A 27,410-nucleotide genomic window follows, 5' to 3' on the forward strand; every position below is an offset into this window, starting at 1 on the left:
TTATAAGAGAAGCATCCCTGTTATGCCTATTTTCATGGCAAAACTGACGTAAACTTTAGTCTACTGCCTTTCTGGAATGAGAGCCAGGAAACATTTTCTGCAAAGAACCAGATATTAAATATTTTAGGTTTTGTGGACTATTCAATCTCTATCGCAACTACTCAACTCTTATAGCGCAAAGGCAGCCACAGCTAATACATGGCCATGTTCTAGTAAAAGTTTATTTCATAAAAACAGATGGCAGGCCTGATTTGGCCAGTAGGCCATAGTTTGCTTATACTGGTTCTAAAGACTCAATCAAGCTTCATCAAATTAAATTGGATCGACAGTGTTAGAAGCTAAAACCCAATCCCTGCTTCCAAATGATTCCCTTATCTCATCCCAAAGTTTTCAGTACATGAAACCTTTAAGAAATTACTTTGTAGGTAAATCCACAGTAGCAACTCAACAATCAGTTATAGAACTGAACTGAATGAGACAGAAATGGGGCCCTGAGGCTGATGTTTGTGTTAATCTCCTACTTATCCCCCATAACCCTCCGCTAAGGGCAACTGGATCTTAACTAGATGTCCTTGCCCCCAGTACTGATTTCTCACCATTAGATAACCTTTAGTCTAAGAGGAACAGCCAGCCCAAGACTCCATCCTGTGCCTGCAACATTTACCTGGCCTTCATCTCAGTTTCTGATGTTACTGGTATAAAAATAAAGTTAACTGAAAGCAGACCACAAATAGAAATAAGCTTCCACACTAAAGTGGGCCACAAGTTTCAACCTAAGAAGTGAACACTTCATAGTGTTCTGAGCATTGTTTCACAGAGTTAGAGCAGTACTCTAACCTAGTCCATTTTTTATACAAGTAGCATAATAACCAGAAAAAAATGGATAAGGGGGAAAAAAAAGATAAAAAAGAGAAGCTTACTGAATTATAAGCCCCTGGAAGACAGGAATCATGTCTCATTCACTCTTACCTACCCAGCATAGTGATGAATGAATGAATGAAAATGAATGAATGAATGAATACATTTATGAAGCTAAGATTCTAAATAACTAAGCTTGCTGAAACACAGTTTCCAAATTCCCTCAAGTATGCTCTAAAACCAGTGGAGAAGTTGAAACCTTCCAGCTGTGAGGGAATAACCTATATCTTACTTTCTGCAGCCAACTCACCACCTTGAGTGTTTGGACTCAGGATTTGGGTTCGGAGTTCCTCCAGGCTAATTCCCAGACACCTACAGATCTCCTCGGGGTTATAGGGTTCAGGATGAAGGGCATCTTCTGTGACCAACAACATTTCTTCTAGACTAATCCCTAGTTTAGCCTGCACCTCCTCCAGCCGCAGTACGTTGTCCCATTGCAAGTTTTTGTATTTAGCCAGGAGCTGCAAATTCAAACCGAGATAATGGTCAATTTTTATTTCAGAATTTGATATGTACTATTTTAATTAGCCAGATTCAACTTCAAGCTGTTTTTTGTTGTTGTTTTCCACTCAACCTCTCTAAATTTCCCACCATTACTTGGAAATGCATACTGGCTTCAGATGCCTGGAATTAAACATGTTTGTATGACACTCACTGACTAGTTAAGTATTTGTCCTGAAACACACACACACACATGCACATACACTCAACTAATCCCTCACTGATTTTTTTTTTTTTTTTTGGCCTGTCACCACTTTCCCTCGGGGCTATTTCTTTGAATAATTTTACTCTTTTATCCCTATTCAGTTCATGCCTACTGCATTCCTCCCTAGGAAGTCAAGAGAAAACTACTTACATCTCATGTGACCTGGGTCCTGAAAGGATACTGTACGTCCAATTAGGGTACTTCCTGTTTACTATATGTCTCTTTGAAAATGGCATTATATGGGCATTTGGGGTAAAGTCATAAATTTGAAATGAAAACCTCCTTGGTGACCTTATGTGAAGCACTTCATTAGGTCACTGGTGGTAGTAGAGTTGTATATTCCTCTACCCTCAAGAAAAAGAGTTTGGCTTCTAACCGCATCCTGAGGCATCTCCTCAATCTGACGGTGAAGGTTAAGTACAAACCAAATCTGTAACCACCCATGGGAACCCCAATCCAGAATATATTTCTGTCATTCTCCCCAAACAATATCAGAGTAGGTGGCGATCAAAACAGGGAAGATTTCTCTCATCCTGAAGTCTACAATATTCATGGCCTGGGTGTGAGGACAGAGGGGCAGTTTAAACAGCAAAAAGAAACAAGAGAAGGGGAAATCAGTCTTCAAGAAAATGTGCATCTGATTTACTCTTCCATTATGTTGATGATTTTCTTTCTTTTTGACAGGAAGCGGGGTTTACCAAAAGACTATTGTACTCTGGTTACAGCCACTGACTTCTGAAGAATGTTAATAACAGAAGTTCTTATATTAATTTAATCCTCTTTTTAAAACCCTGGCTTGTATATTTGAAATGAGTTAATGATTTTAAGGCCAAACTGGGAAACAAAACAACAGAACTATGATTTTCGGTTCAATTATTTCATGGAACGTGGTGTCATTAAAAAAAAAAAAAAAAAAAATGAGCTAAGACTTCTTCCGACCTGTTTGCTTAGCACATTTAGTTCCTTAGCAGTACTGGGTTGATAGCTCCACAGACTGACCAATTCATTCATTCATTCATTCATTCATTCATTCATTTCATTCACTCATTCATGTTCTATATTCCAATGTATTCCAAAAATAATTTGAGAAAACTTAAAAAGATATACATAATACAAAAGAATAAATATATATTCATTTTAAAAGAGCTGAAGTCAATGATCTCCTACAATGATGCTTTCTGGCAACACATCCACAATCCAACTGAGATAAGCAATGAAGCTAACAAAAATAATAGTGCAATATAGTCTAAAATATGCCCCATATTTCTTATAATCTTCAATAATCCCGTGAGACAGATATTACTACTCTATTTAGAAAATAATAGTAGGCCGGGTGCGGTGGCTCAAGCCTGTAATCCCAGCACTTTGGGTAGCCAAGGCAAGTGGATCACTTGAGGTCAGGAGTTCAAGACCAGCCTGGCCAACATGGTGAAACCCCATCTCTACTAATAATACAAAAATTAGCTGAGCGTGGTGGTGCATGCCTGTAATCCCAGCTACTCGGAAGGCTGAGGTAGAAGAAACACTTGAACCCAGGAAGCGGAGGTTGCAGTGAGCTGAGATCATGCCATTGCACTCCATCCTGGGCAACAAGAGCGAAACTCCGTCTCCAAAAATAATAATAATAGTAAGTGACTTGTCCAAAGTCACTTAACAAGGCCAGGTGTGGTGGCCTCATTAATCCCAGCTTTGGAAGGCTGAGGTGGACAGATCACTTGAGGTCATGAGTTCAAGGCAAGCCTGACCAACATGGCGAAACCTCGTCTCTACTAAAAATACAAAAATTAGCTGGGCATGGTGGCATGTGCCTGTCATCCCAGCTACTCAAAAGAGGCTGAGGAATGAAAATCGTTTGAACCCAGGAGGCAGAGTTGCAGTGAGTGGAGATGGGGTCACTATGCTCCAGCCTGGGTGATGAAGTGAGACTCTGTCTCAAAAAAACAAAGTAACTCAACTAGTTAATAACAGAGTTGGAAACTGAATCCAGGTCTTATAACTCTTTCTTGCTTCCCCTAGGCCACATTCTCAATGAGGTATGGATGATGACTATATCATGTTACCCATATGAGTTCAAATCACTGATCAAGTCTTAGAAACGCATTTCAAAACACAAACCTAGATCTGTGCTAGAAGTGAACATTCCAGTAATTTAAAAACACTTTGATAAATGGGTTCCTTCCAAACAAAAAAAGAAAACATCAGAGAACTGCCCCCAAGAGATGACAGTGGGCTCTTTCTAAGAAGTTTTTGATCTCCAAGTTCCCATTCCCATTCTCTCTGGAACCAGTCACATTGTCCCAGGCACTTGATCCAAGAAAACTGGGCCAGTGATGTGTGGGGAGAAAGTCTGCAAGAGATGGCTGCAGCCCACAAGATTCAGTTTTCAAAGGCAGCCTCCCGATGTGCTTTTCTGCAGATTGAGGCAATAACATACAGTTCACATTCACTCCAGCAATATCCCACTTTACTGTGACATGAGTTGTCCAGTGAGCCCTCAGCTGAGAATCCACACAACCAATTTGGTGTGTATTTCAATTAAGGATGAAATCTACCATATGCCCCCAATGACAGCTGCACAGTCCATGAGCTATTGAATTATACTACATTGAGGGAGTCAAACAGAAAAGCCTCTTAAGCTCTTTGAAATTTGGCTTGGAAAACAGAAAGATGACTTGCAGATGAAGGAAATGGGTGGATAAGATCATCGTTGCTCAAAGACAGAGCTTCATGAAGGCACTTGTGGCCCAGGTGACTGACCTCCTTCACATTGGTGAAGCAGGGCTATGAGTCAGGGCTATGGGTTATTTTGCCACAACTTTCTCACTCAGTAGTAGGGTGGGGAAATAAGAGAAGGCAGTTCTTTGTCCACATTCACCATTTTCTTTTCACCATGGCAAACATTAAGTATTCATATCAGATACCACTTCTGAGAGGTTCCTGAGCTCTGTTCCATGCTCTGTGGACAAGAAAGCAGGCAACAAGTGCTTTGTCCACAGTCATGGAAAGAGGCACTGATAAATAGTGCTAAAACTCTGTTTTAGGTTGGTTTCTCTCAGATGCAGACCCTGTGACAAAAATTTGAGGGTAAGAATTTGAGGGGAAGGTGATCCTAAGAAACATTAATAGAGGAATGGAAAGTGAGACAGGAAGAGAAGTCAATATGAGGTATACTGATGTTGGCAGGTGAGTCTGGGCCTGCTGAGCTTCAAATCACAGGTCTTCTGGAACCTGTATGTGTTAAGCTCAGTCCTGTCCTACCATGGGCAAGAAAGCCAAAGTATTTACCCAATAACTCCCAGTTATCACTGATTGAGGCGGTTCTCAAGGATATTAACTCCTTAGCACTTTCAGGTTGTCCCAGACACAAACAAAAATACTAAGCCCTCTGCTCTTGGTCTGAGACTCCCTGGGTCTTCTGGTAAGAGGGTATGGTAGAGAAAGTGTTAAGATATTCATTAAGAACTCTCATCATCTCCTACTTTTTGGTCAACTTCTAGTCCATCCTACCTTCTCAAAACCTATCAATGGCGGCACTATGCTTTTCACCAACCATTGTGTCTTGAAGCTGCAGCCCTTATTGACTCAAAGCTTTTTCTTCATTTCTTTCATTCATGTGCATCTGCTCCCAATGAGTGTTTACTGAGTGCCTATTACTTTCCAGGCCCCAGGCAGACAGCAGTGAGTAAGGCATACATGGCTCCTGACCACGTGCAGCTCACAGTCCACCAGAAAAGACAGAGGTTAAATTAAAACTACATTTAACATAAAGAACTTAATCTAATTGTGATAAACTGCTATAACAGAAAAATACATGACATGGTAAGGGCACATAAAAGAGTGTTTAACCTAACTGAGGCCAGAAGGCAGTCAAGGAAAACTTCCTCAAAGTAATGAAGTATATGCCAGAAGGAAAACAAAAATCGAATCATAGAGAACCTGTACCCAACCCTTACTAGGTCCAGTCAGAGCTTCTCTCATATCTCTCCCTTTTTATCCCATCCTCACTGATACTCTAGTACCTACTTCTCTTCAACCAAGGCAAAAGCTCCTGCTACCATATTAATATTTCTAAAATACCTATAACAACCACTGCTTTCAAAGCCAAGCCTGGGTAAGCCTGAGCATAGCACTGAAGGTCCTGCCACAGTCTGGTTCCACTAAACACATTACCCCTATTCCCCAGTATGTATGTCCTCTGCCATGCAGCTTGGACTCACCATTGCCTGAATACTCCATGATAGAGTCTTGGCAGAGTATGCACTATTGAATCAACTGGCTGAGTGAAATTGGCTACGTTCTTGAGTATTTAATTTTTCTCTGCTCAAATTCAAGGAAATGCCAAAACCATGAGAATCTTATGCCAACTTCTCCTCACACTCTATCACCAGACAAAGAATAAGTTTCATACTGACTACTAAGTGACAGGAACTAAAAACTTGTGACTGATGGACCCTGACCAGACAGGCCTTGTAAAGAATCACTGTAAATTTTCCTTGAAGTGTCAGAGGATCATATGAAACTCTCTCCTTCACTGCTTCTCATGTTGTCACAAGGAGCTCAGGGTATGCAAAAAGCAACAGTATAATTTCTCTTCCCTACTTGACTTCCCATAATACTTACTGTGCACATCACACATTTTATTATTCAATATGACTAAGGGATACTGTATAAGGAAAGCACTTCTGGAAACATTTAAGCCCCAAATATGTGTAAACGATGAAAAATTTTGTACCTACTAAAGATCCCTGGCTACTTTATCATAAAAATGTGCTTTATTACAATATCATTTATACAAGTAGTAATTATAAATCTCTATTGAGTTTGCTTTGAAAAAAGTTTAATTTTAGTCAAATGCTCTACAAGGCCCTGACTTTTTATGAATTTGCATCAATTAGCTTTTGAAAGCTGGTAGACAGAGAGAAAGAGACAGAGATAGAGACAGAGAAACAAGGTGAGACAGAAGTTGAGAACAGAAGAAATTGCTAGCATTAAGGCAAAACAAAGAAAAATGGTCTTTATTGGTTTAGTGTACTTCTCTGTGTTAACTAGATAAAAAAAAAAGAAAAAAAAAAGAAAAGTACTCTTTTTCCAAAAAAGATCTGAGAAAAATAGGAAGAAAGGAAAAATAAATGTTATTCATTACAACTTTGCCATGTGGAGCCCTAGCTGATCAGTCTCATTTTCAAAACTATCTTGACCTGGCCATTCTTCAACTGACACTTCATTATTATTGCTGGAAAACAGAAAGTTTGCTCAGACTGAGATAAGCTTTTTTTAAAAATATTTTTACATGAGAGTTTATTTCTTTATTTAATGAGACCATCTTCAAACAAAATTATATTCATTCACATGTTGCCAAAATGGAAGAATAGAACCATATTGCAAAGAAAATATGCTTAGAATTCCAGTCTATATTCCTAAGCAAAAGCATATTCCTAATATCAATATCTCTGAGTAAAGTGCACATTAGCAGTTTTATCTTCATTTCCCTTTTGTATGAAACCTGGGATTTTAGTGATTTGCAGCAACATGATTTAGAAACATTTTCCATCTTGATAAAGTCTTTCATTTTCTTTCTTCCACATTGTAAAAGAAAAATTCATAGTATTTAAAACAATGTGTTTATCTACGTCAATTGGGAGGAGTGTGTAGCAAAAAGCCAAATTCAGATGCCAATTTTGCTGACCAAAGTACCTCTAAAATGCATATGGGGTTATGCAGTTAAACTGAGAAAACATCCTCAAGAACAGGAGGTTCTGCAGTGGATTAAGATCTTCAGCTACTACTGCTTCCAAAGGAGATGCCCTTTTTCTAGTTAACTCTCAAAAAACATTCCCCCATCCCAATAACTTTTACAACAGAGATTCAGCACCACAATTTCATCCATCATTTTCTTCTTGTATCTTTGGGAGAGTAGTCACAACATGAACTGATTTTACATGTCTAATACTTATTTCAGCTCACCTATGGATCTGGTAGAGGATATCTAATTTCGTGATAAAACTTTGAAAACAATGTTGTGTATGTTTGAGGTCTCCTTAGGAAGGCAACACTTACTCATCAACCTCAAGATGAAAGGTCAACAAGACTAAGCCCTCAAACAAATAAGACACTAATTTCTTCCATCTTCTGAAAAGGAAGTGTGTCGTAAAAGAAAAGAAGTTCATTGAACCTTTGATATTAAAAGTTTACAGCACTGTTTCTCTACACATATGCACTGATCAAATACTATGAAGAGTTCAACATTAAAGCACTTCTATTACATTATTTTAGACATTATCTTAATAAGTAAATTTAAAAAATAAAACATTTAAATCATAATTTTTCAAAAAATGTATACCCTCCAAATATTCCAGAAACAAAAAGCTTTATTTTCCTGGCTCAGTATATCTCTAATTTCCTGAATTTCCCAACCTCAGAGGATAGAAGTAAGAGGAGAAGTGCTAAGTCAGTAACAAGGGAAAACTACTCTTTACACACCTCCACAGGATCTAGTCCAGTGCTAAGCATATAATAGGTACTTGTAAAAAACTGCGAAATTGTGCAAAATAAAGTACAGAGCAGGTGATGCAGGGAGTAGTCATTCATCTGTTCAACAAATGTTTATCCTGCATCTCTTCAGCTTAAGCACCACATCAAGCATTAGGGATATAAGAGTTAACAAGACAAATACCACCTCAGCTCTCAGGTAAAACTGAATCTGAAAGAAGAGACAGACATTGAATAAATGATTGTGATAAGTGCCATAACTGAAAAATAAAGTGCTTCGAAATATAAAGGGGGCTCTAACTTAGTCCAGGATTAAGCAAGTCAGGGAAGGCTTCCTTGAGGGACATTTAGACTAAGACTTCAAAGAGGGCTGAAGGAAGAATGTCCTGGGCAGGTGCAAAGTCTCTGAAATGAGAGTGAGTCTCATGGCTGGAGTGTAAGGAAAGCAGGTGATGCTAAGAGATGAAGAGGATGAGGTGCACAGGTCTCAGATATGGTGGCTCTCCAGGTGGTGATATGGACTTTTTACTTTACTCCAACGAAATAGGAAGCTTTTGAAAGGTGTGAAGCAGGGGAATTTAAATTGCTCAGATTTAAATTTCTAAACTGTCATGCTGTTATTTAAAGAATGATTGGGAAAGAGATGAGCATGAATTTAAGGAACAGTGAGAAGGCTAATGTGATAGTCAATAACTGATGATGAGACCCATGGAAAAATATAAGGTATGGGAAAGATTGAGTTCAATTTCAACATGCTCAGTTTGAGAGGTCTATGATTCATTCAAGTAAAGATGGTCAATAAGGCGTTGGATATAGAGGTTTGGAGCTCAGCCAAGAAAGCCTTAGTTGAAGATGTTTATTAGGAAGTCATCATCATAGAGATGGAAGTTGAAGCTGAGGGCATGAGACCAACAGAAGAAAGACCACTAGAAAGAAGAAGACCAAGGCCAAGGCCTTGAAGAACACCAAATTTAAACATCTGTGGGAGGAGGAGTGAATTCCTGCCATCTCTTCATCCCTGCCCAGGGTGGGTCAGTGGGGGGAATGGCTAAAACCCAAAAGAAATAGCAACAAAAATATAAGGGGGAAAAAATGGAAGTGAAGTATACTGGAAACCAAAGGAAGAGAACGTTTCAAGAGGGAAAGACTGGTTAACTCTGTTGAAAGGTAAGAAATAACAATGAGAAATAAGATGAAGACTGAAAAGGGTCCACTGGATTTACCAATGAAAAAATCTTTGGTGGCCTAAGAAAGAGCAAATTCAATATTATGGAGAAGGCAGAAGTGAGATTTTAGTAAATTAAGGAATAAGAGGGAGGTAGAGGAGTAAAGATAACACATATAAAGCAATTTTTGAGAAGTTTAGCTGTGAAGAGAATGAAAAAGTAGAAATAGAAATAGTAGATGGAGAGAATTGTGAGGCTTAGGGTAGACTTTTCTAACACAAAATACTAGAATAGGTAGAGTCTGATAGAAAGGATTTAGTAGAGAAATAGAGGTGAGCAACAGGTTAAAGATGGAGTGAGTTCCCTGCAGCCACACACGGAAGGGCTGGCTTTGACAGGAGATGCAGATATAGAGAGACATGCAGATATGATGGCAGGAAGCCAAAGTCTATGTGACCACATCTATTTCCAACATGAAATATGGGAGAAGATCACTTTTGGAAGTTAGGCTGAATCAAGTAATGGGTGTTTGAGAGAAGTAAAGAAGTTCTGAAATTATTACTACTGAGAAAATAGATTTCAGGCTGTATTTAGGACCTGGTAAAGGTTGGTAAGTCTTAGGTGATATCTATCAGTATCCATCAGGAGATCAAAGCAAGAGTGGAAGAAAACACAGTGGAGCTCCTGACCCAGAATCCACTTCCTAGCCTCCAGCCTCAGTCCTCTCTCCAACTTTCTATTCATATTATGAGCTATTCTGGATTATTTATAACATTCAATTCCTGTGTCACTTTTTGGATCACTGGATTACTTACTATGTGTTCACATATTAACCATTTCCTGTTTCATAATCCCTCAACTTGAACTCAACTCTACTGTCCACTCTCTCTAGTCCCATGTCCTATGCCCCTTTGTATATCTTCATGCTGCTAGAACTATAATAGCTACCCAATGAAAACTACCTAAATAGATTTAAGGTTTAACGGTGGGGGTTTTCTAAAGAGAGACTTCCAAGACTCCCTGGTGGTTTGTGTTAAATCTTCTTCCTGGGTACTGGGTGTGGGGGGACTGCACCAATACTGTATTTTTGGAGTGACGAATGATAACCCAATACAAAAACTGCATCTTAGAGGACCAGAAGGGGTGAGGCTGCCATCACTTTTGTTGAGGAAACAAGACCAGCTGTGGTCATTCCTATCAATTGTCTTTCTCCACCCATAGACCTAACCCATAACTCTGCTTCACATATATAAGCTGCCCTTTTCTTCCCAGTGCCACCCTAGAAGACTCAACTGGTTCATCTGTCTACTGAGTTAGAAATCAGATTTCTCTGTACCCAAAGACCTTCAGTTGGAATGTTGCTGCAGTCAGAATGTTGACCGAAAATTTGGGGAAAGAGATAAAGTAATAGAGAACAATGAAAATAAAGACAAGAAAAACCTTACTTCAAGTTTCGCTAGCTTGCCAAGTTCATACCTTTGCAGCCAGCCGACACTCCATCACCCTGATATTGAAATGAGAAGTTGCTGCCTTATTCATCTCCACACAACTGTTGGCAATCACAAACACTGCTCCACTTGGGAGTTTTACATCAGTTGCCCTCAGAGGACTAAATTCTATCAACTTGGCCTGTTAGAAGAAAAATGAAAGGAGAAATATAATTTATTAGAATGCAGAAAATGTTCAAGTGTTTATGTATTTATCTTAACAAAGCATTTTCTCAAAAATGCATTCATTCATTCAAATATTACTTATTGACCTCCAGGTGCTGTACTAGGCACTGGAAATACAACAGTGAACAAGAAAGACACTGTCACTCCTCTCATAGAGCCTATAGTCAAGTGGGAAAGACAGTCTAGTAGACAGACAAATACATTTCCAAGTTGTGTTACAATGGTAGCAAAGCACAGATGCTATATGGACACATAGCTGAAGCATCCATTCAGATATAGCTTAGTGTAGGCTCCACCCAGTTGAAAAAGAGAAATCTAAACTGAGTCCTAAAAGATGAGCAAAAGTAGGGCAGACAGAGGGTTTCTTTCCTCAAAAAGCATGTCAAGAAGAGGGAAGAACTTAGGCAAGTCCTGGAGCAAAAAACAACATGGGATGTTAATGGAGCTACGGGCATGGAAATTTGGTTTGGGGCTTACAGTTTGAGGGGTGAGAAGTGGTAAGAGGTTAGGATAGAGGGGTAAAGCAGGGGTCAGATGGTCAAGTGTTTTGTAAGCCCAAAGAACTTGGACTGTGTTCAGATTTTATAGCTAACTTACATTAATATCAGGACTCTGGCCCTCATGTCTGCCTGTTGAGTCTCATCCAAAACACCCAAAGTATTTTCTTAGTATTAAAACAAATTTCCTCATGCCTCATGTCTTTGGCTTAGGGGAATCAATAACAAATATTCTTAATAAGAAGGAATCCAGGTGTTCTTGGAAAATAGCCAAGCCTGTAGGAATCTGATGAAAAACTAAGAAAATGTTTTAAAGAAATGTTTGCTCTATTTTGGAAATGAGCAGCTTATGGGCAACAACTCAAACCTCTGCTCTGCCTAAAGGAGTTGATAGCCAAGGGGAAGTGGATCCAGCTAAGGAATTCATTCCTGGCTTACTGTCAACATTCTTTTCCCACCACTGAAGCCCCAAAATGTTGACAAAGAAAATGATACCAAAGGGTAAATTATAAAAGAGGGACTATGAATATATGTGGTAAGAGAACTATGATTTGGGTTTAAAACCAACATGAGATTATAAAAATGCCATGAGATGAAGTGATTTAGGACAGGAGCGGGAAATGAGGTTCTAATAAATAGGGAATTGAAAAAGCTTATCTTAACAATGAAGAAAATAGAAGAAGGGAAAAAGCTAGACACATGAGAAAAAGAGACCTGAGGTATCATTCTGGAAGTGTAAAAGAAAGGCAATCAACATGAAATAGAGTAGGTTAACTGGTGGCAGCCTTGAGTTACAAGCAGCTGGGAAATAATATCCTACAATAGAGCCTAATATAGGAGGCTGTCCATAACCAAGCATCCTGAGGCTCTCAGGGCCTTCCTCTCCATGCAAATTTTCCCACTAGGAATTTCCAAATGGTTCCTATTTGGAATGCTACCTACAGTTCCTTCTTCTGCAAGAAATGATATAGATTGGTCCATGCCTCCTCCTTCAGTACCAATGTAACGCTCACTCTTGGCACAGATTTCTGCAAGTTCCACCTGGAAAGGTAAAAACTGATTTGTACTGTGAGTAGTCATAACTCATTTCTCATTCATTTCTTACTACAGGCATGACAAATAGGTTTGAATTTCAGTGCCAACTCTGATCAACTAATAGTAGCCTGCCTGGAGCACTGCATTAAAAAGGGCTCCAGACTATAGGAAAACATACCAAAATCAATTAACAATGTCTGCTATGGGTATGAAATAAGATATTGACTGTGCACGCTACATTTTTGTCATCCCTAAAAGTCTCCACAGAGCAAGCAGTTTCTACCATCTTTCTATTTACTCTATCCTTCCCTAGACTGATATCACTGAAAATCTCATACGGGCAATCATTCATTTTTGCCTCAGCTTCCTTTGTCTCCCAACAGTGAACTATTCCACAGCCTACCCATAACCAAAGTGGGGACACTAAACTGTATTTTCCTGCCCAAAATTAATGAAGTCTCTCTGGCATTTCCATTAAATGTAAGAATCAGAACTGGTGTCATCTCATCAGACTCATCTTCCTCCAACCAAGATGAAGAGACCCAATAGATGCACACAGTTCTAATCCAAACTGAAAATCTTGAAATATGTTTAATAATCTTTCACGGTTTCCTATTGATTAAGAAATAAATCCAAACCCCTCAACCAGGCATTTCGAAGGCTTCCAAAATCTGGAACATTATGCACATGAAATTGTATCATTTACCATTCTTATCCAGTTAGATTTGTCTCTTTGACCATTTCACACATGTTATGCAACTTGGTATTACTTCCTGTCTTCTCTCCTGTATAAATTGTACTTTTGTTCAATATCCAGTTTATTGGCTAGGTACTATAGATAAATCCCTGGGCTGACCACTCAAATCTTTCTTCATGGCTGGGCACTGTGGCTTACACCTGTAATCCCAGCACTTTGGGAGGCCAAGGTTGGTGGATCACGAGGTCAAGAGATCAAGACCATCCTGGCCAACATGGTGAAACTCTGTCTCTATGAAAAATATAAAAATTAGGTGGGTGTGGTGGTGCACACCTATAGTCCCAGCTACTCAGGAGGCTGAAGCAGGAGAATCGCTTGAACCTGGGCGGCGGAGGTTGCAGTGAGCTGAGATTGCACCACTGCACTCCAACCTGGTGACAGAGTGAGACCCCTTCTAAAAAAACAAAACAATCTTTCTTCATTATGGAGTCTTCTTCAAATATTATTCCCATCATGGTGTCCCCTTTTTCTAAACTCCTAAAGCATTTATAGTTAGTATCATCTAATACACTACTATTCATTCATTCATCTATTCAGTTTTTCTTTCTTGTAAGACTTTACTCAGGCCCTTATTTCTGTTTTACTATATGATGTTTCTAGAATAATTATTCTGAAACACTGATATAATCATCTCTTGCCTGCTTGGTTGTCAACACCTTAATGCTCATAGTCCTCAGCATGGTACACAAGGTCTCTAATGACTTAACCCTAGTGCACTTCTCCAGCCTGCTCTCCCACCACTCCTCCTGTAAACCCTAAGTTCCAGCCATGAGGGATACTAAACAAATGCTGTTCTCTACCACCCCAGGCTCTTTCACATCCCATTGTCTTTATGATATGATTTTCTATTCTCTTCACTCAATACCTCCCTACCCAGCATTCCCAACTAGTCAACAATTCAAGCAGCACCTTGCTGTGGAACCTGCACCACCACCCAAATGCACACATACCACATAACCCCTCCTCAGCACTCCCTGTTAATAACTCTATTATCATGTATTGACTATGCTTTAAGTGTGGATCTACCTGTCTTTTTATCTACATGTCTGTGAGAGTCCATGCAGGATCTAGATCAGAGCCCACTTAATATGAGCTGAATCACAGTGTTATTATTGTTCCTTGTTTCACGTTTCTATCACATCTGTTTGTTGTGAGAGATGAATAAAGCACGGTGTTTCTTTTGTGTCCCTTACTTCACATAATGCCAAACACATAGTAAATATTAATAAACACCTGCTGCTTTCAATTTCTGAGAATAGTTGCCCAAACACCATCTGACAGATTCTGCAAGTGTCACATTCCTTTTTGGTCATGTGGATTCACTAACATTACCTTTGTCTTGTGACTTGAGGTAAACTTAGGATTTTGATGCAATAGGCATTGTTCACGGCCTGCTGACACACAGAGCCAGTGTCCATAATATGTACATTAAAAATAAATTAGGAACCAAAAGATCAAAACACTTGGATTTAAAATGTAGAGAAACAACATACCCAGATGAAGCAGTACATTCATCATTACGTAAGAGATGATGGAACCTGGGTGCCCATCTAACTGTGACCCTGGGCCAGTGTCAAAAGTCCCCTCCCCTCAACAGCAATAACAGCCACATTTACTGAGTGACAGTATGTGGTAAGTATACTCAGTACCTTGCAATATTTCTTTTGTAAGCATTATCTCCTTCAAACCTCCAAACAATGTTCTGCTTATCCCCACTATAGAGTTGAAAAAAATGGAGTTTAGAGATATATAACCAGAAGTGGAAGAGCCAGGATTTGAACCTCATCTGTCTGACTCCAAAGCCGTATTCGTTTCTCACTGGACTTCAACTACTCCCTGCAAAATGGAGATGATGCAATCTATTTTTCACTACCTCAAAGGGATATGAAAAGACAAATGAGATTCACCAAAATTTAAGTATCTTCCCTCTTAAGAGGAAAAAACCAGAACATTGAGAAGTTTGACAAGTTTATGCTTAGTAATTATTTTTTCCATTTATTCATATTCTATTAACAATGCTAATGGTTTTAGTAGTTAAGGTTTATTGAGCACTTATGTGCTAGGTAGTGTTCTAATTGCTTTGCCTGAATTATTTATTTCTCACACAACCCTATTGATATGGTTTGGCTGTGCCCCCCCCCAAAAGTTCATCTTGAATTGTAATCCCCATAATCCCCACGTGTCAAGGGCAGGACCAGGTGGAGGTAATTGGATCACAGGGTTGGTTTCCCCCATGCTGTTCTCATGAGAGTGAGTGAGTCTCAGGAGATCTGATGATTTTATAAGTGTCTGGCATTTCCCCTGCTTGCACTCACTCCGCCCTGCTGCCCTGTGAAGAAAGCACCTGCTTCTCTTTTGCCTTCTGCCATGATCATAAATTTCCTGAGGCCGCCCCAGCAATGTGGAACTGTCAGTCAATTATATCTCTTTCCTTTATAAATTACTCAGTCAAGTATTTCTTCATAGCAGTGTGATAATGGACTGATACAGCTATAAACTAGGTCTCTGCGGTTTACAGATTAGGAAACTGAGTGGGTTTATTAGTTGAGACTAGGCTAGTAATTATTAAAGATATGATTCAAACTCAAATTATCTGACTTCAGCACCCATAATCTTAACCACCACCATATATTACCTCCTATCTGTAATAAGGAGAAAAATACCCACCTCCCTAGCCATAGTATTATTGTAATGATCCAAGAAACTAAAGTTTAAAACTTCAAATAAAAGTATCTCATAGTGCTCTAAAGTACTACACAGTTGTTGTTATCTTTACGTGATGAATAAGGAATCATCTGATTTACACAAGAAAGCAGCTAAGTCCCAAGCCAAAAGTAAAGACAAATTATAATTACTATAGAATATAAGACCATTTTTTAAGTGTTCAGGGAGATAGAATTTAAAGAATCTGAATGCCCCTAAAACATTCTGCTCTCTATCCCTTCCTTCAAAATCCTAATGACTGAGAATCATTACGGAAGACAATTTGACTGCATGGGAAACTTTTCCAAAGTGTATAACCAATAGGCTTGTATCTATTCAGACTTCTGCCCTCTGGACAGTTAGGAGAAACCTGACATTATTTACAGATCTTTTAAAGCTACTGAAGATAGTTAATGAAGCTACTTTAGTCCTTTGTGTGGTTCTCTTGAAGCAGCCTGGGAAGGAAACAAAAGGCCTGTGGGCTTCCTAAATGAAACAGTTTGTCCATCTGCACACCACCGGAACTCCAGGTAAGGGGAGAAATGAAATAACAGGGTTCAATTTAATAGAGAATCTAATTAAATCTAACTGATTAGAACTGAGAAGGGCTAAATATTTATGAATGTTATGCTTCGCTAAACCTGGATATCCACAAAAATAACAATAATAAGGATACAAAAAGACTCAAGATATTAATACAGTGACCTGTTTTTGTTTAGCAGTTTTACTAATGAGACTGTTAAAAGTTGAATTACACTGGAAGGAATGTTTCTCTGAGTTAGGTAACCATGCCTAAGGGAAGCCTAACTATTCAGAACACAAGGCTCTAACCAAGACAAAATTACACTGTTATAGTCGGCTGCCATAAGTGTAAGTCAAGAGAAAGGAAAGAAATAAACAGACCCATTCATTCATTCAACAATCATTTAAATAGTGACCTAACAGATAAGTGAATAAGCCAGTGTCTGCCCTCAAGGAGCACACAATATTGATAGTGTCTTTAGGTGAACAAGTCTTCCAAAAGAAAATGTAAATCTAGAGTGCCAGACAGCTTCTGGTTGCCTCTCCAGATCTGTCCACTTGTGTTCATCCTGCTATCCCAGAAGGCTGCCCAGGATGAACTACAGTCATGTGCTGCACAAAAACATTTTGGAGTGGTCTCCTAAGAGTAAAATGGAGCTGAACAATTCCTATCACCTAGTGACACCATAGCTCAGAGCAGTTGTAACATCACATTACATCTGTGGTGATGTTGACGTAAACAAACCTACTGCACTGCCAGTCATATAAAAGTGTAGTACATATGATTATGCACAGTACATAACACTTGATAATGGTAATAAATGGCTATGCTACTGGTGCACATATTTATTATACTTTTTATCATTATGATAGAGCATACTCCTACTTATTAAAAAAAAAAGTTAACTGTAAAACAGTCTCAAGACAGGTTTTTGGGAGGTATGCCAGAAGAAGGCACTGTTATCACAGGAGATGACAGCTCCACGCATGTTATTGCCCCTGAAGACCTTCCAGTAGGAAAGATGTGGAGGTGGAATACAGTGATATTGATGATCCTGACTCTGTTTTAGTTTTAACAAAAAAATTAAAAGTTTAAAAGTTAAAAAAATTAAAATTTTTAAAAATAGAAAAGAGTTCATAGAATAAGGATATAAAGAAACATTTTGTACAGTTATACAATGTGTTTATGTTTTAAGCTAAGTGTTATTACAAGAGTCAAAACTTTTTTTTTTAAGTTTATAAAGTAAGAAAGTTACAGCAAGCTAAGGTTAGTTTATTACTGAAGGAAAACATTTTTGTATAAATTTAGTGTAGCCTACGTGTACAGTGTTGGTAAAGTCTACAGTAGTGTACAGTCATGTCCTGGGCCTTCACATTCACTCACCACTCACAGACTCACCCAGAGCAACTGCCAGTCCTGCAAGCTCCATTCATGATAAATGCCCAATATAACTGTACCATTTTTTCTTTTAAACCATATTTTTACCTTTTTTATGTTTAGATACACAAATATTTACCATTTTGTTACAACTGCCTATAGTATTCAGTACAGTAATATGCTTCACTAGTTCTATAGCCTAGAAGCAATAAGCTGTACCATATAGACTAGGTGTGTAGTAGGCTACACCATCTAGGTTTGTGTTAGTACACTCTGTGATGTTGACACAATGACTAAATCACCTAACAGTGCATTTCTCAGTCCATAACTCCATTGTTAAGCAACGCATAATTGTGCATCAACAGGCTCCAGTGCTCTCTGCTTCCCATTAGGTTCTTCTAACAGAGGACTCTGGCAGGAAGTGGGGAAGGGAGGGCGAGTGAAGTCAGGTCTCAAGTGTACCTTCAGGCCCAAGGGCAGTAACAGCACAGCTACAACTAGTCCTGGGTGTCCCCTAAACCCACATCTTTGTAAACAGTCCCAGTGAAATAAACTGTCCTTTCGTATTGAGTGTGCCATCTGTTTTCTGTTACAGCCCTGACTGTTTCATCTACACAAGGTAAAAACATTAATGGCTCCCCTGACTTTACCTCAAATATTTTCTCTATTTTCTCTCCCTATAATCCTTCTCCACCCTAACTTTCAAAATTTCTGAGTTCTTACCTGGGGCTATTTTCAAATTCTTCCCCAAGCTGGCAAACATATTAGGTAGAGCCCAGCCAGGACAGAGAAATTCTCCATGAAATGGCACTAAGATAACTCTAAAGAGACTGAAGCAGACTTGCTTTGTTTTGAAACATGGCTGATGACCAAGCTCTAACTTATGGACACTTTGTAAGGAAAAGAAAAAAGAAAAAGAAAAAAGCCTGTTCTAGTATTTTTTTTTTCAAGAAGGAGGCTATTATTTCTTCTTCACATTTCTAACTCAAAGAGATGTAACACAAAGGAATTAGTAACTTTTCCATTTTTTACTTCAAGAAAAGTTGCCTGAGGACAAAGACAGCCAATTCCCAAAACGGGCATAGCAGATGCAAATGACCCTGATGGTTCAGGCTGAAAAGTTCCTGTAAATAATACAGGAAAGAAAGGAAGGAGTTTAAATATCAAAACAAGCAGAAACTAGAAAAAAACAACAGTGAGGAGGTTTCTCCAAAGTTAATCTAAGAAATCTGCAAAAATGTAGAAACACCACAGAGTTTGCGTTAAGCACTCATGCTTTTTCACACACAGCTAGGACTGGATATTCGTATGTTCCTATAAAAGCTCAATGGGCTCAGAAAGTGTGTATCACAAAAGAACAAAAGTACACTCTCCTATCTGTGTACAGTGGAGAGAACATGATCTAATGAACCTGGAGAAAGCTAGTAGTTGGGACATGTGGCTCTAAAAATATCTCAGGTGCTCAGTGAGGGCAGAAATGCAGTCTTCCAGTGGCTCCCTCCAGACTCGTCAACAAGAGAAAGACAAAGACCAATTCCTTAACCTAACTGACCTGCAATCCAAGTCACAGAGGGACCCAGATTCTAAGAAGGGGCCTTCAACAATGAGGCTGGAGCAAAGTATTTTATTCAAACACTGTGGGATCCTAGGCCCACGGGAATCCTGGGGAAATGTCTATGATAGGTTTCTTCTAGACCTCAATCATCACGGCCTGTACTGGATGAGGAGGAATCTTATTAGTACCTAACAATGTACAAACTTGGATGTTTCTCCAGATGATGATTCTGGATATGCAAATGTGTGTGGTAAAACTGTTAAAATATTAACATGAATCTAAAAGGTAATAATGAGATGCAAAGGGACAAAAGAGTACAGTATACTCTGCTACTCCAAGTGCGGCCTTCACACACAGCATTGGTGTCACCAGGAACAGGCTAAACGTGTACAATCTCATGCTCCATCCCAGACCTACTGAATCAGAATCTGCTGCTTAACAAGATCCCCAGGTGATCTGCATGCACATTAAATCTGAAACAGCTCTTTAAATGACTTCCTACATGACAAGACTTTCTTGATAAATTAAACAAATTGGGAAATAATATTAATAAAAAAGTGAAGAAAGCTGACAAATACCAAATGTCTTCTAAGGCTAGACACTGTGCAGGGTATTTTGTACATCTTATTTAATTTACAAAACAACCCAGAAAAATAATTATAAGGTTTTATAGAATTGTAACTTCTCTATTTCATAGAGAAGGAAATTGAGACTCAAAAAGGTCAATAAATTGACCTAAGATTCAAAGCCAGAAAGGCCTGGCTCCAAAGTCCACCAAGCTACCTTGTCATTCTCCTTCACGAAACAGAGGCTGTGCCCAAAATTGGGCCCTGGTGAGCCAACGGAGCACAATTTATGCATATCAGGACTGAAACTCCTTTTCATTAGAATAAACAATGAAGTTGACTGTAAGTTATAGGAAGCAGACATTTCTGATTCATCACAATGTTCCTCCATTTTCTCTTCAAGTTAAAAAACGTGTACCTTGCTGGATGGTTTGAGGCTTGGAGGGCTTTGCCATTATCCATCTCCAAACACAATTCCCAAATACTTGCCTCCCAAAGACCCCAATGTTCTTCATTGTTTCACAACCCAGAGTGATCTCAATATAAGGCTAATATCTTGGTATGATTTCTATAGCCCGATAATAGTAATGCCAGCTAACACAATGCCTCAGACACTGTTCTAAGCACTTTTTGTGTTCTATCTAGTTTCAAATCTGTGAGGGAGGGAGTTTCAAATCCATTTTATAATGAAGAAACTGAAGCATACAGAGGTTGAGTAAACTGCCCAAGATCATTCAGCTAGTAAATGGCAAAGCCAGAATTTGAGCTCAGAGTCTTGGTTCTATGCTTTTAAGCATAATACTATACTTTATCTCTCAGGGAAAGGTTTCGGGAGTAGACCAGGAACCCAAAATTCAGAAGCCCCCAAAGCCTTCCCTCCATACTTATCTCCCTCTAGCACAATTGACTGAATCCCTTTCACTGTTTAAATTCTTAAAAAACACAGGGTGGGAGTTGGAGGGAATAGTCAGCAAACACATACCAAAGTAACTACTACTGGGAAGAGGAGAAGAGGGGAGGAAAAAAACTGCCTAAAAAAACAGTTGTTGGGGAAAGCCACCAGGAGGCAGCAGCCTGGCCAGCCTGAAGGAATCAGACAATAACAGGGCCCGAGTCACTGCTACTAAATACCAACGGGGCCTCCAATGCCTGTGGTAAAGGCTGATGTCGCTCCTTTGGCTGGCAGAATACTTACTTTGGCTCTGACCTTCTAAAAATGCTAAATAATGATAACAATGGATAGGCGGCAGGCTTACGATCTCTGTGGTTTGGCAAGCATGTCCTGGAATTGCACGTTCCTTCCCATGGAGGAAGGGTTCCTCATACTGTGTTGTGAGCAGAACAGTCCTGTCCCACCCTTGAGGTCCTAACTACAGGACTTCTAGTGGTAAACCAATCTGCACTGTCCTAGAGAAAGAAAGAAGAGGGGGCATTCGATGACTAGTTATTTCTTTCCCTAGCATAATAATAACTATGAGAATACTTGCTAATTTTCCTAATATGGATCTGATCATACAGATATAGACACAAACCAAAGAGAAAGAAAGAACCTCTATGAATCATCATCTGAATCAACCAAATACGTAACTCAGTGTACATATTTGCCTTGGGGAAAGGGTTTTATGTATACAGTAGTTAATTCGCAAACACTTTGACATGTAGTGGGAAGCATCTTTAGGGTCAGGAAATGATGAGGGTGTTCCAAGAGTTGCTACATGAAATAAATTGATTTCACTGCATTGTGCTCAAATGTTATGCTCAGAGCATCTACTGAAGGTCATTGTAAGAAACAGTCATGTGAACACCACTTTTGCATTTGTTTTCAGACATTGCAGAGGTGATTTTCATTATATTTTATGTGCTCTAAAGAATCCATGTGGGAAATGCACTTCAGAATTTAGCACCCCCAGGGAAAATACTGCCTCTTCTGAAGAACTGGAATGATTCCTCTATTCTGATCATGAGACCTCTATAACTTAATATTGCCCTTTTTACCTTGGCCTCCAGGAATCTCAGTAAGATTAAACAAAACAACTACTTTAAGTAATTAACAGTTGATATGTTTTTATTCTTCTTTCTTTTGTCCTAGTTTTCTACTTCTAATTTATTAACCTCATTGAATATTTTGGGTTGTATAATTCCTAGACACTTTAAACATAAAGAAAGTAGGCACTTGGTACAAGTAGAATAAAAAATTGAGACATAGCAGACGGGAGGAATAGTTATGTTAAGGTAGCAATGATAAACAAGAGTACACTCTAAGAAGGGGGAGTAAGAATGGTGAGGAGGTCCAGTAGCCATATTCCATGAGGAATAGTTGAAACAACACTGGACGTGTGGCTTACAGAAAGAGTAAGAGGACCCACAAGCAGTTCCTTCAAACTTCAAAGGATTCTAATATCAAAAGGAGACAATTGGGGATACATGGGTAGAAAGGGTAGAGTTTGATTCAATAGAAGGAAAATCTTTCCAATGACTAGAGTGGTCCAAGAATGAGAAGGGCTAATTTGTGAAGCAGTGAGATCACTATGGTAACAGAGGCTAGAAAATGATTTCCTATTAATATCTCAAGTTGGGAGGTGACTGGAATAAAAATGCACATAGGGAGAGGGCCCCTGAGTTCTGGGGTTCAGAGACAGCAGTCTCTTAACTTCAATTCCTAGGGAAACTACACTTCCTTGTCCTCCTCCAAATTTTAAAAATTTATAAATATTCTGTTCTACAAAAGATGAAAATGAATGTAGAAATGCTGAAACAAAAGGGTTAAATTCCTTGCTCTTTGCAAAACAGGAGAGGGAAGTAAAAGGAAAACTTCATGAAACAGTAGAGAATTTCCATTTTGTCCTGTCTTCCAACATGTGGATTCTTGGGCACAACTCTACTCAAAATGATGTTTGTGAGGCCTATGCTAAGTTGAGGCTACCACAAGAGTTCACCTTCACCCTCCATGCAATCTACCAGGACCCTGACCTTGCACTGCACAATATACCATATGGAAGAACACCTTAGGGACAGATTCATTTGATGTCTTGTATAGCACTTTTTAAATATATATTTGCGGGTCTAAGCTACAGGCCGTGGGAGAACCAAAAGAAGTGCTGACAACCAATAACGTTCATGAACAATCTAATTACAAATCACAGCCCAAGTACAGTCTAATCCATAAGGCAAAAAACTGACCTAGAAAACTTATCCTTTGAAAAGTAAATGATTGTAATCTCTTTCTCTAGATTTTCATTCCTTGAGTACCTAGGTATAGTTACTCCTGACACTCCCCCAAATTATAAATGTTATAAATACTATGCTTAACAAAAGACTTAAAAATAGAAACAATATTGCAGATGATGTTGTATAATCACTATCTTGGATGTAAATATAAAAATGTCATTTAGTTTAGCACACTATTGGTAGAAGGGCTCAACAGAGAGGGAAGTAATTTCTAATGGAACAAAAACTAACATAGACCAGGAGATGTACCCAATTGGTAAGGTAATTTGCTAGAAAATAAATCCACTTTATACACTGCCAATCCATGGAACAAAAGACGCTAACATTGTCTAAAGAGAGACAGCAGAAGAAGGGGAGAAAAAGATCATTTCAAGATATACCAGTAAGGATAGAACCCTGGCTGGCTGCTTTGCAAGGTGGATAATGGGCTCATTGCCAATGGACCAAACAGCAGCCCGCAACATCAGCCACTGTCCTTACACCACCTGTGCCTCAGACTGCAGCTCTGCTCACTTTCTCTCTTCACTTCATGATTCTTTCTATCCACGTATTTCAGAGGATATATTACTTATTTCTATAGCTGAAGTTTTAGCTCTGCAAAGCACTCTAGAACACTCTGCATTTTACATTGACATATGACATAGTGACTTTAAAAAATGAGTAATATTTGGCTTGCACCTGCAACTCAGCTTCTACGTCTCAACTGACACCACAAAGCCTTTCCCAAAACCTCCCTTCCCCATTTAAATTGGGTTCTCCCTGTTCTCTCTCATAATCTGTTTCCTTCATAACATTTATCACAATCTGTGTATAGATATTTGAGTATGTTTGTTTAATATTAGTCTTCCTCCATTAGTCTAAGCTCCATGAGGGGAGGAGGCATTCTGTTCACCTTGTATCTCTAATGCCTAAACTATGTGTTGATAAATGAATGCTGACTAAATGAATGAACAAATGAGTATACAATGTCAACTCCCCATTTCCTTGCTAACCCACCATATTCAGAGACAAAAATCTTCCCCTAATAAATGAATATGCACCAAATTAAAACCCTGGAACTATGCAGTCATTATATGACATTGGCACATCTTGGAGAGTGAAATATCACTTTCTTCTCTACATTTAGAGTTTTACAATAGAAAAATCTCATTCTTCTTTATATGTTTATGTGCTGAGATACAGAACAAAAAAATCCAGAAAATTCATTATAGTCAATATTTTCCAACTTCCTTCTTTGATAAAAATATGAAAGAGGTAATTTTACTTCTTTCCATTTTTCTGATTTATTCAAGAAAAATGTGCCAATAACTATCAAAACATCTATAATATGAACAACATGAAAAGGAGGAAATAAAGAACTAGAAAATTCCACTAAAATAGAAATAACATGTTATCACAGAAATGGCATTATGTGTAGAAGAAAAAGGGTTTAAGTGATGAAACCATCCAAGACATTCCCAAACAGGTTTCCCAGTCTGTTACTAGAAACACTGCTGCCACTATTGAAGGGATTCCCCATTGGACTGAGACTCTGGAGACAGAAGACCTTGACAAAGATTCTTTGCTTCACCAAACTTTAGTCATGCTCCTGAACCAGCTACTAGCCCTATCTGTTCACCCTGCTAAATCAGGTTAGTGAGAACACCCCACCCTCAATATCCGATCACCCTTGATATCTGATCAGGTTCCTCATCTTCCACCATCCCCCAGGTAATGACTGATCAGCTTGGCCTGCATTAAGCAAGAATCCTTTTAGGTCAGGTTAGCTGGAATCCTCATTACTCCTGCTGTTTAATTTCTCATTCACTGGCTCCCACCCTGCTCCTTGGCTATAGCTTCCCACTTGGTCATGCTGTATTCAGAGTTGAGCCCAACTTCTCTCTCCCATTGCAAAATCTCGTCACAATGGTCCTTAAGAAAGCCTGCTTTGCCATGCTTTAACAAGCATCATTGAATATTTTTTCTTTAACACCCTTTACCCCTTTACTTTGCTCAAGTTCCTCCCTTCCATACTGGTTTTTAGTTCATCATCTGTTGTTCCTCCAAGGTCCCAGCCACTACTCTCAATCCCCTGAAATTAATACAATAGTTATAAAACTCACCGTAATGGACCCATATGAGATGTCTAGCCACCCTCTTCCCATCTCCACACTTTTCTGGGGACACTGAACTCTTTTTTCTCTTTCTTAGCACTCTACCTCCAACTATTAATGCCACAAGGTTATAACAATATAACTCATAATTGCCAGATTCACACACTGTAATCCCCCCAATCTCCCATCCACCCAACAAAATGCTTTATCACAGTTCATAGATCCAGGAGTGGGTACCTGACTGAAGACACTAACCAGATTCCCTTCTAGAGTTCCTTCCTCAGAAAAATTTTCCCAATGGGGAAAGAGTCAGTTTTAAGTGATCTATGTCTATCTCATATGATCATAGAAGCTGTCAGCAGCCATATTTTCTAAAATGGAGACCTGAGAAGTAGATGAAGCTGGTCTGAAGATTAAGAAGAATGAAACAGACAAGCAAAACAGAGAGCAAGACAAGTGAGAGAGGCAGTCTTAGCAACACGTAGGTTTCTGGTTTCTGTGCATTCCTGAAACCCAGCTCCATTATATTAGACTGCAAAATGACCACAAATTCTTCCCTTCTCTGTTTCCGTTCCCTTGCAATGTGACTTTGTAGCTCCTCCCATCAAAAGATGAGATCTGTTTCTCCACTCAGATGGAGATCTGTGATAAAACTTGCTTTGCTCAATTTTGATAGATGCATATGAGACATAAACAGAAACTTGAAAAGCACTTGTACATTGGAGTTTGCCCTCTACCTGTTCCTGGAAGCTGGAGATCTCCATTTAGATAAGCCTGGACTAGCCTGGAGGATGACAGACATGTGGCCCAAGTCCTCCTATCATGTCGGCTGACAGCCAGCCAATCCAGAAGCACAACTGTCAACCTGACCAGCAGCTGAGATCAGATGTCTTAATGAGTCCAGTCAAAATAGATAGAATTATTGTCAAGTTGAACCCAGTCCAAGTGGTGGTTGTCTTAAGCCACTATATTTTGAAAAAATTTGTTACACAGCAAAAGCTAACTGACATACCCTCCTTTGCATTTTAGGACACCTACTTAAAGCAAACATTCCTTTTTAATGAAGTTGGTTTGAGTGGGCTATTTTTCCTTGCTAGCAAGAATCTTAAAAACTTACATGTGATTTTGGAATATTTTATCTTCACAGAAGCCCAAAGAATATTCAAACATTCAAACAATGTTAAACACTTTGTTCCATTCAGTTAAAAAAAATGGAACTACTCACTTTATCTTCCCTGAGGTCTATGATGGTCTTCTCTATGGCTTATCAATTTTTAGTATATATATATGTGCTTCCAAATAAATGTGCTTCTGGGGATATAGTGACAGGAGAAAACAGACTGGAATTCTAAACTTTCTACTTGCTCTTTCACTACAACTAAATTCAAGAAGCAACTCCTCTGGGGAACTTTTCCTGGCCTCCTGGGATCTGAGTTTCATACTTTAATTCTCTGCTCTATTACATCACGTGCGTGTATAGCACAGCAGTTAAAGCATGTAAGTTTCCTCCTCTGCAAAATGCAAATTATAATAATTACCTACTTCATTGTGTCACTGTTAAGATTTTAAAAGCCTAGCATACATATAGTTAGTGCATCAATATCCCACCACTTCAGGATCTTTATATCTACCATTCCTACAGTCTGGAATGCTCTTATCCTAAAATCTCTGCTCAAATGTTACCTCATCAGACAGACCTTCCCTCACTTCCTTAAAATATACTAATACCCCCTGCCACTCTCCATCTCAAACCCTGCTTTTTCTTCAAGGCTTTTACCACTTTAGGTTATCTTTTCACTTATTTATTTTCTATCACCCTTCTTTCCCCACTTAAATGTAAGCTCCATGAGAGCAGACACTGCATTTTAGTAATTGCTCTACCCCAGTGCCAAGAACAGTGCCTGACACAAAATAGATATGTTATTAAAAATTGTTAATTGAATCAACATATGAGCTAAATGTAGTCTCTTTGAGTTGTAATATTTGTAGATACAAAGATTTTATTTTCCTCACAATACTTAAGGTGACCGTGAGTCCAATATTTGGTTGTATAAGATTATGGATAATTTTCTTTAATTTCTAATTAAATAAAATTTTATTTTATTAATTATAATTATAATTAAA

General features: G+C 38.8%; 1 protein-coding gene across 1 annotated transcript in view; it reads right to left on the minus strand.

The window, feature by feature from the left end:
- The window catches only part of GALK2 (galactokinase 2), a 163,167-nt gene that overhangs the window by 33,410 nt on the left and 102,347 nt on the right, over positions 1 to 27,410 (minus strand). Inside the window, exons 6-8 of the mRNA XM_017872767.1 lie at positions 12,392 to 12,490; positions 10,756 to 10,908; positions 1,169 to 1,379 (exon numbers count right to left, since the gene is read on the minus strand). Coding sequence (XP_017728256.1) covers positions 1,169 to 1,379; positions 10,756 to 10,908; positions 12,392 to 12,490 — 463 coding nt within the window. The remainder of the gene's footprint in view (positions 1 to 1,168; positions 1,380 to 10,755; positions 10,909 to 12,391; positions 12,491 to 27,410) is intronic.

Source organism: Rhinopithecus bieti, unplaced genomic scaffold, assembly GCF_001698545.2.
Source record: "Rhinopithecus bieti isolate Rb0 unplaced genomic scaffold, ASM169854v2 scaffold_6945, whole genome shotgun sequence".
NCBI classification, from domain to species: domain Eukaryota; kingdom Metazoa; phylum Chordata; class Mammalia; order Primates; family Cercopithecidae; genus Rhinopithecus; species Rhinopithecus bieti.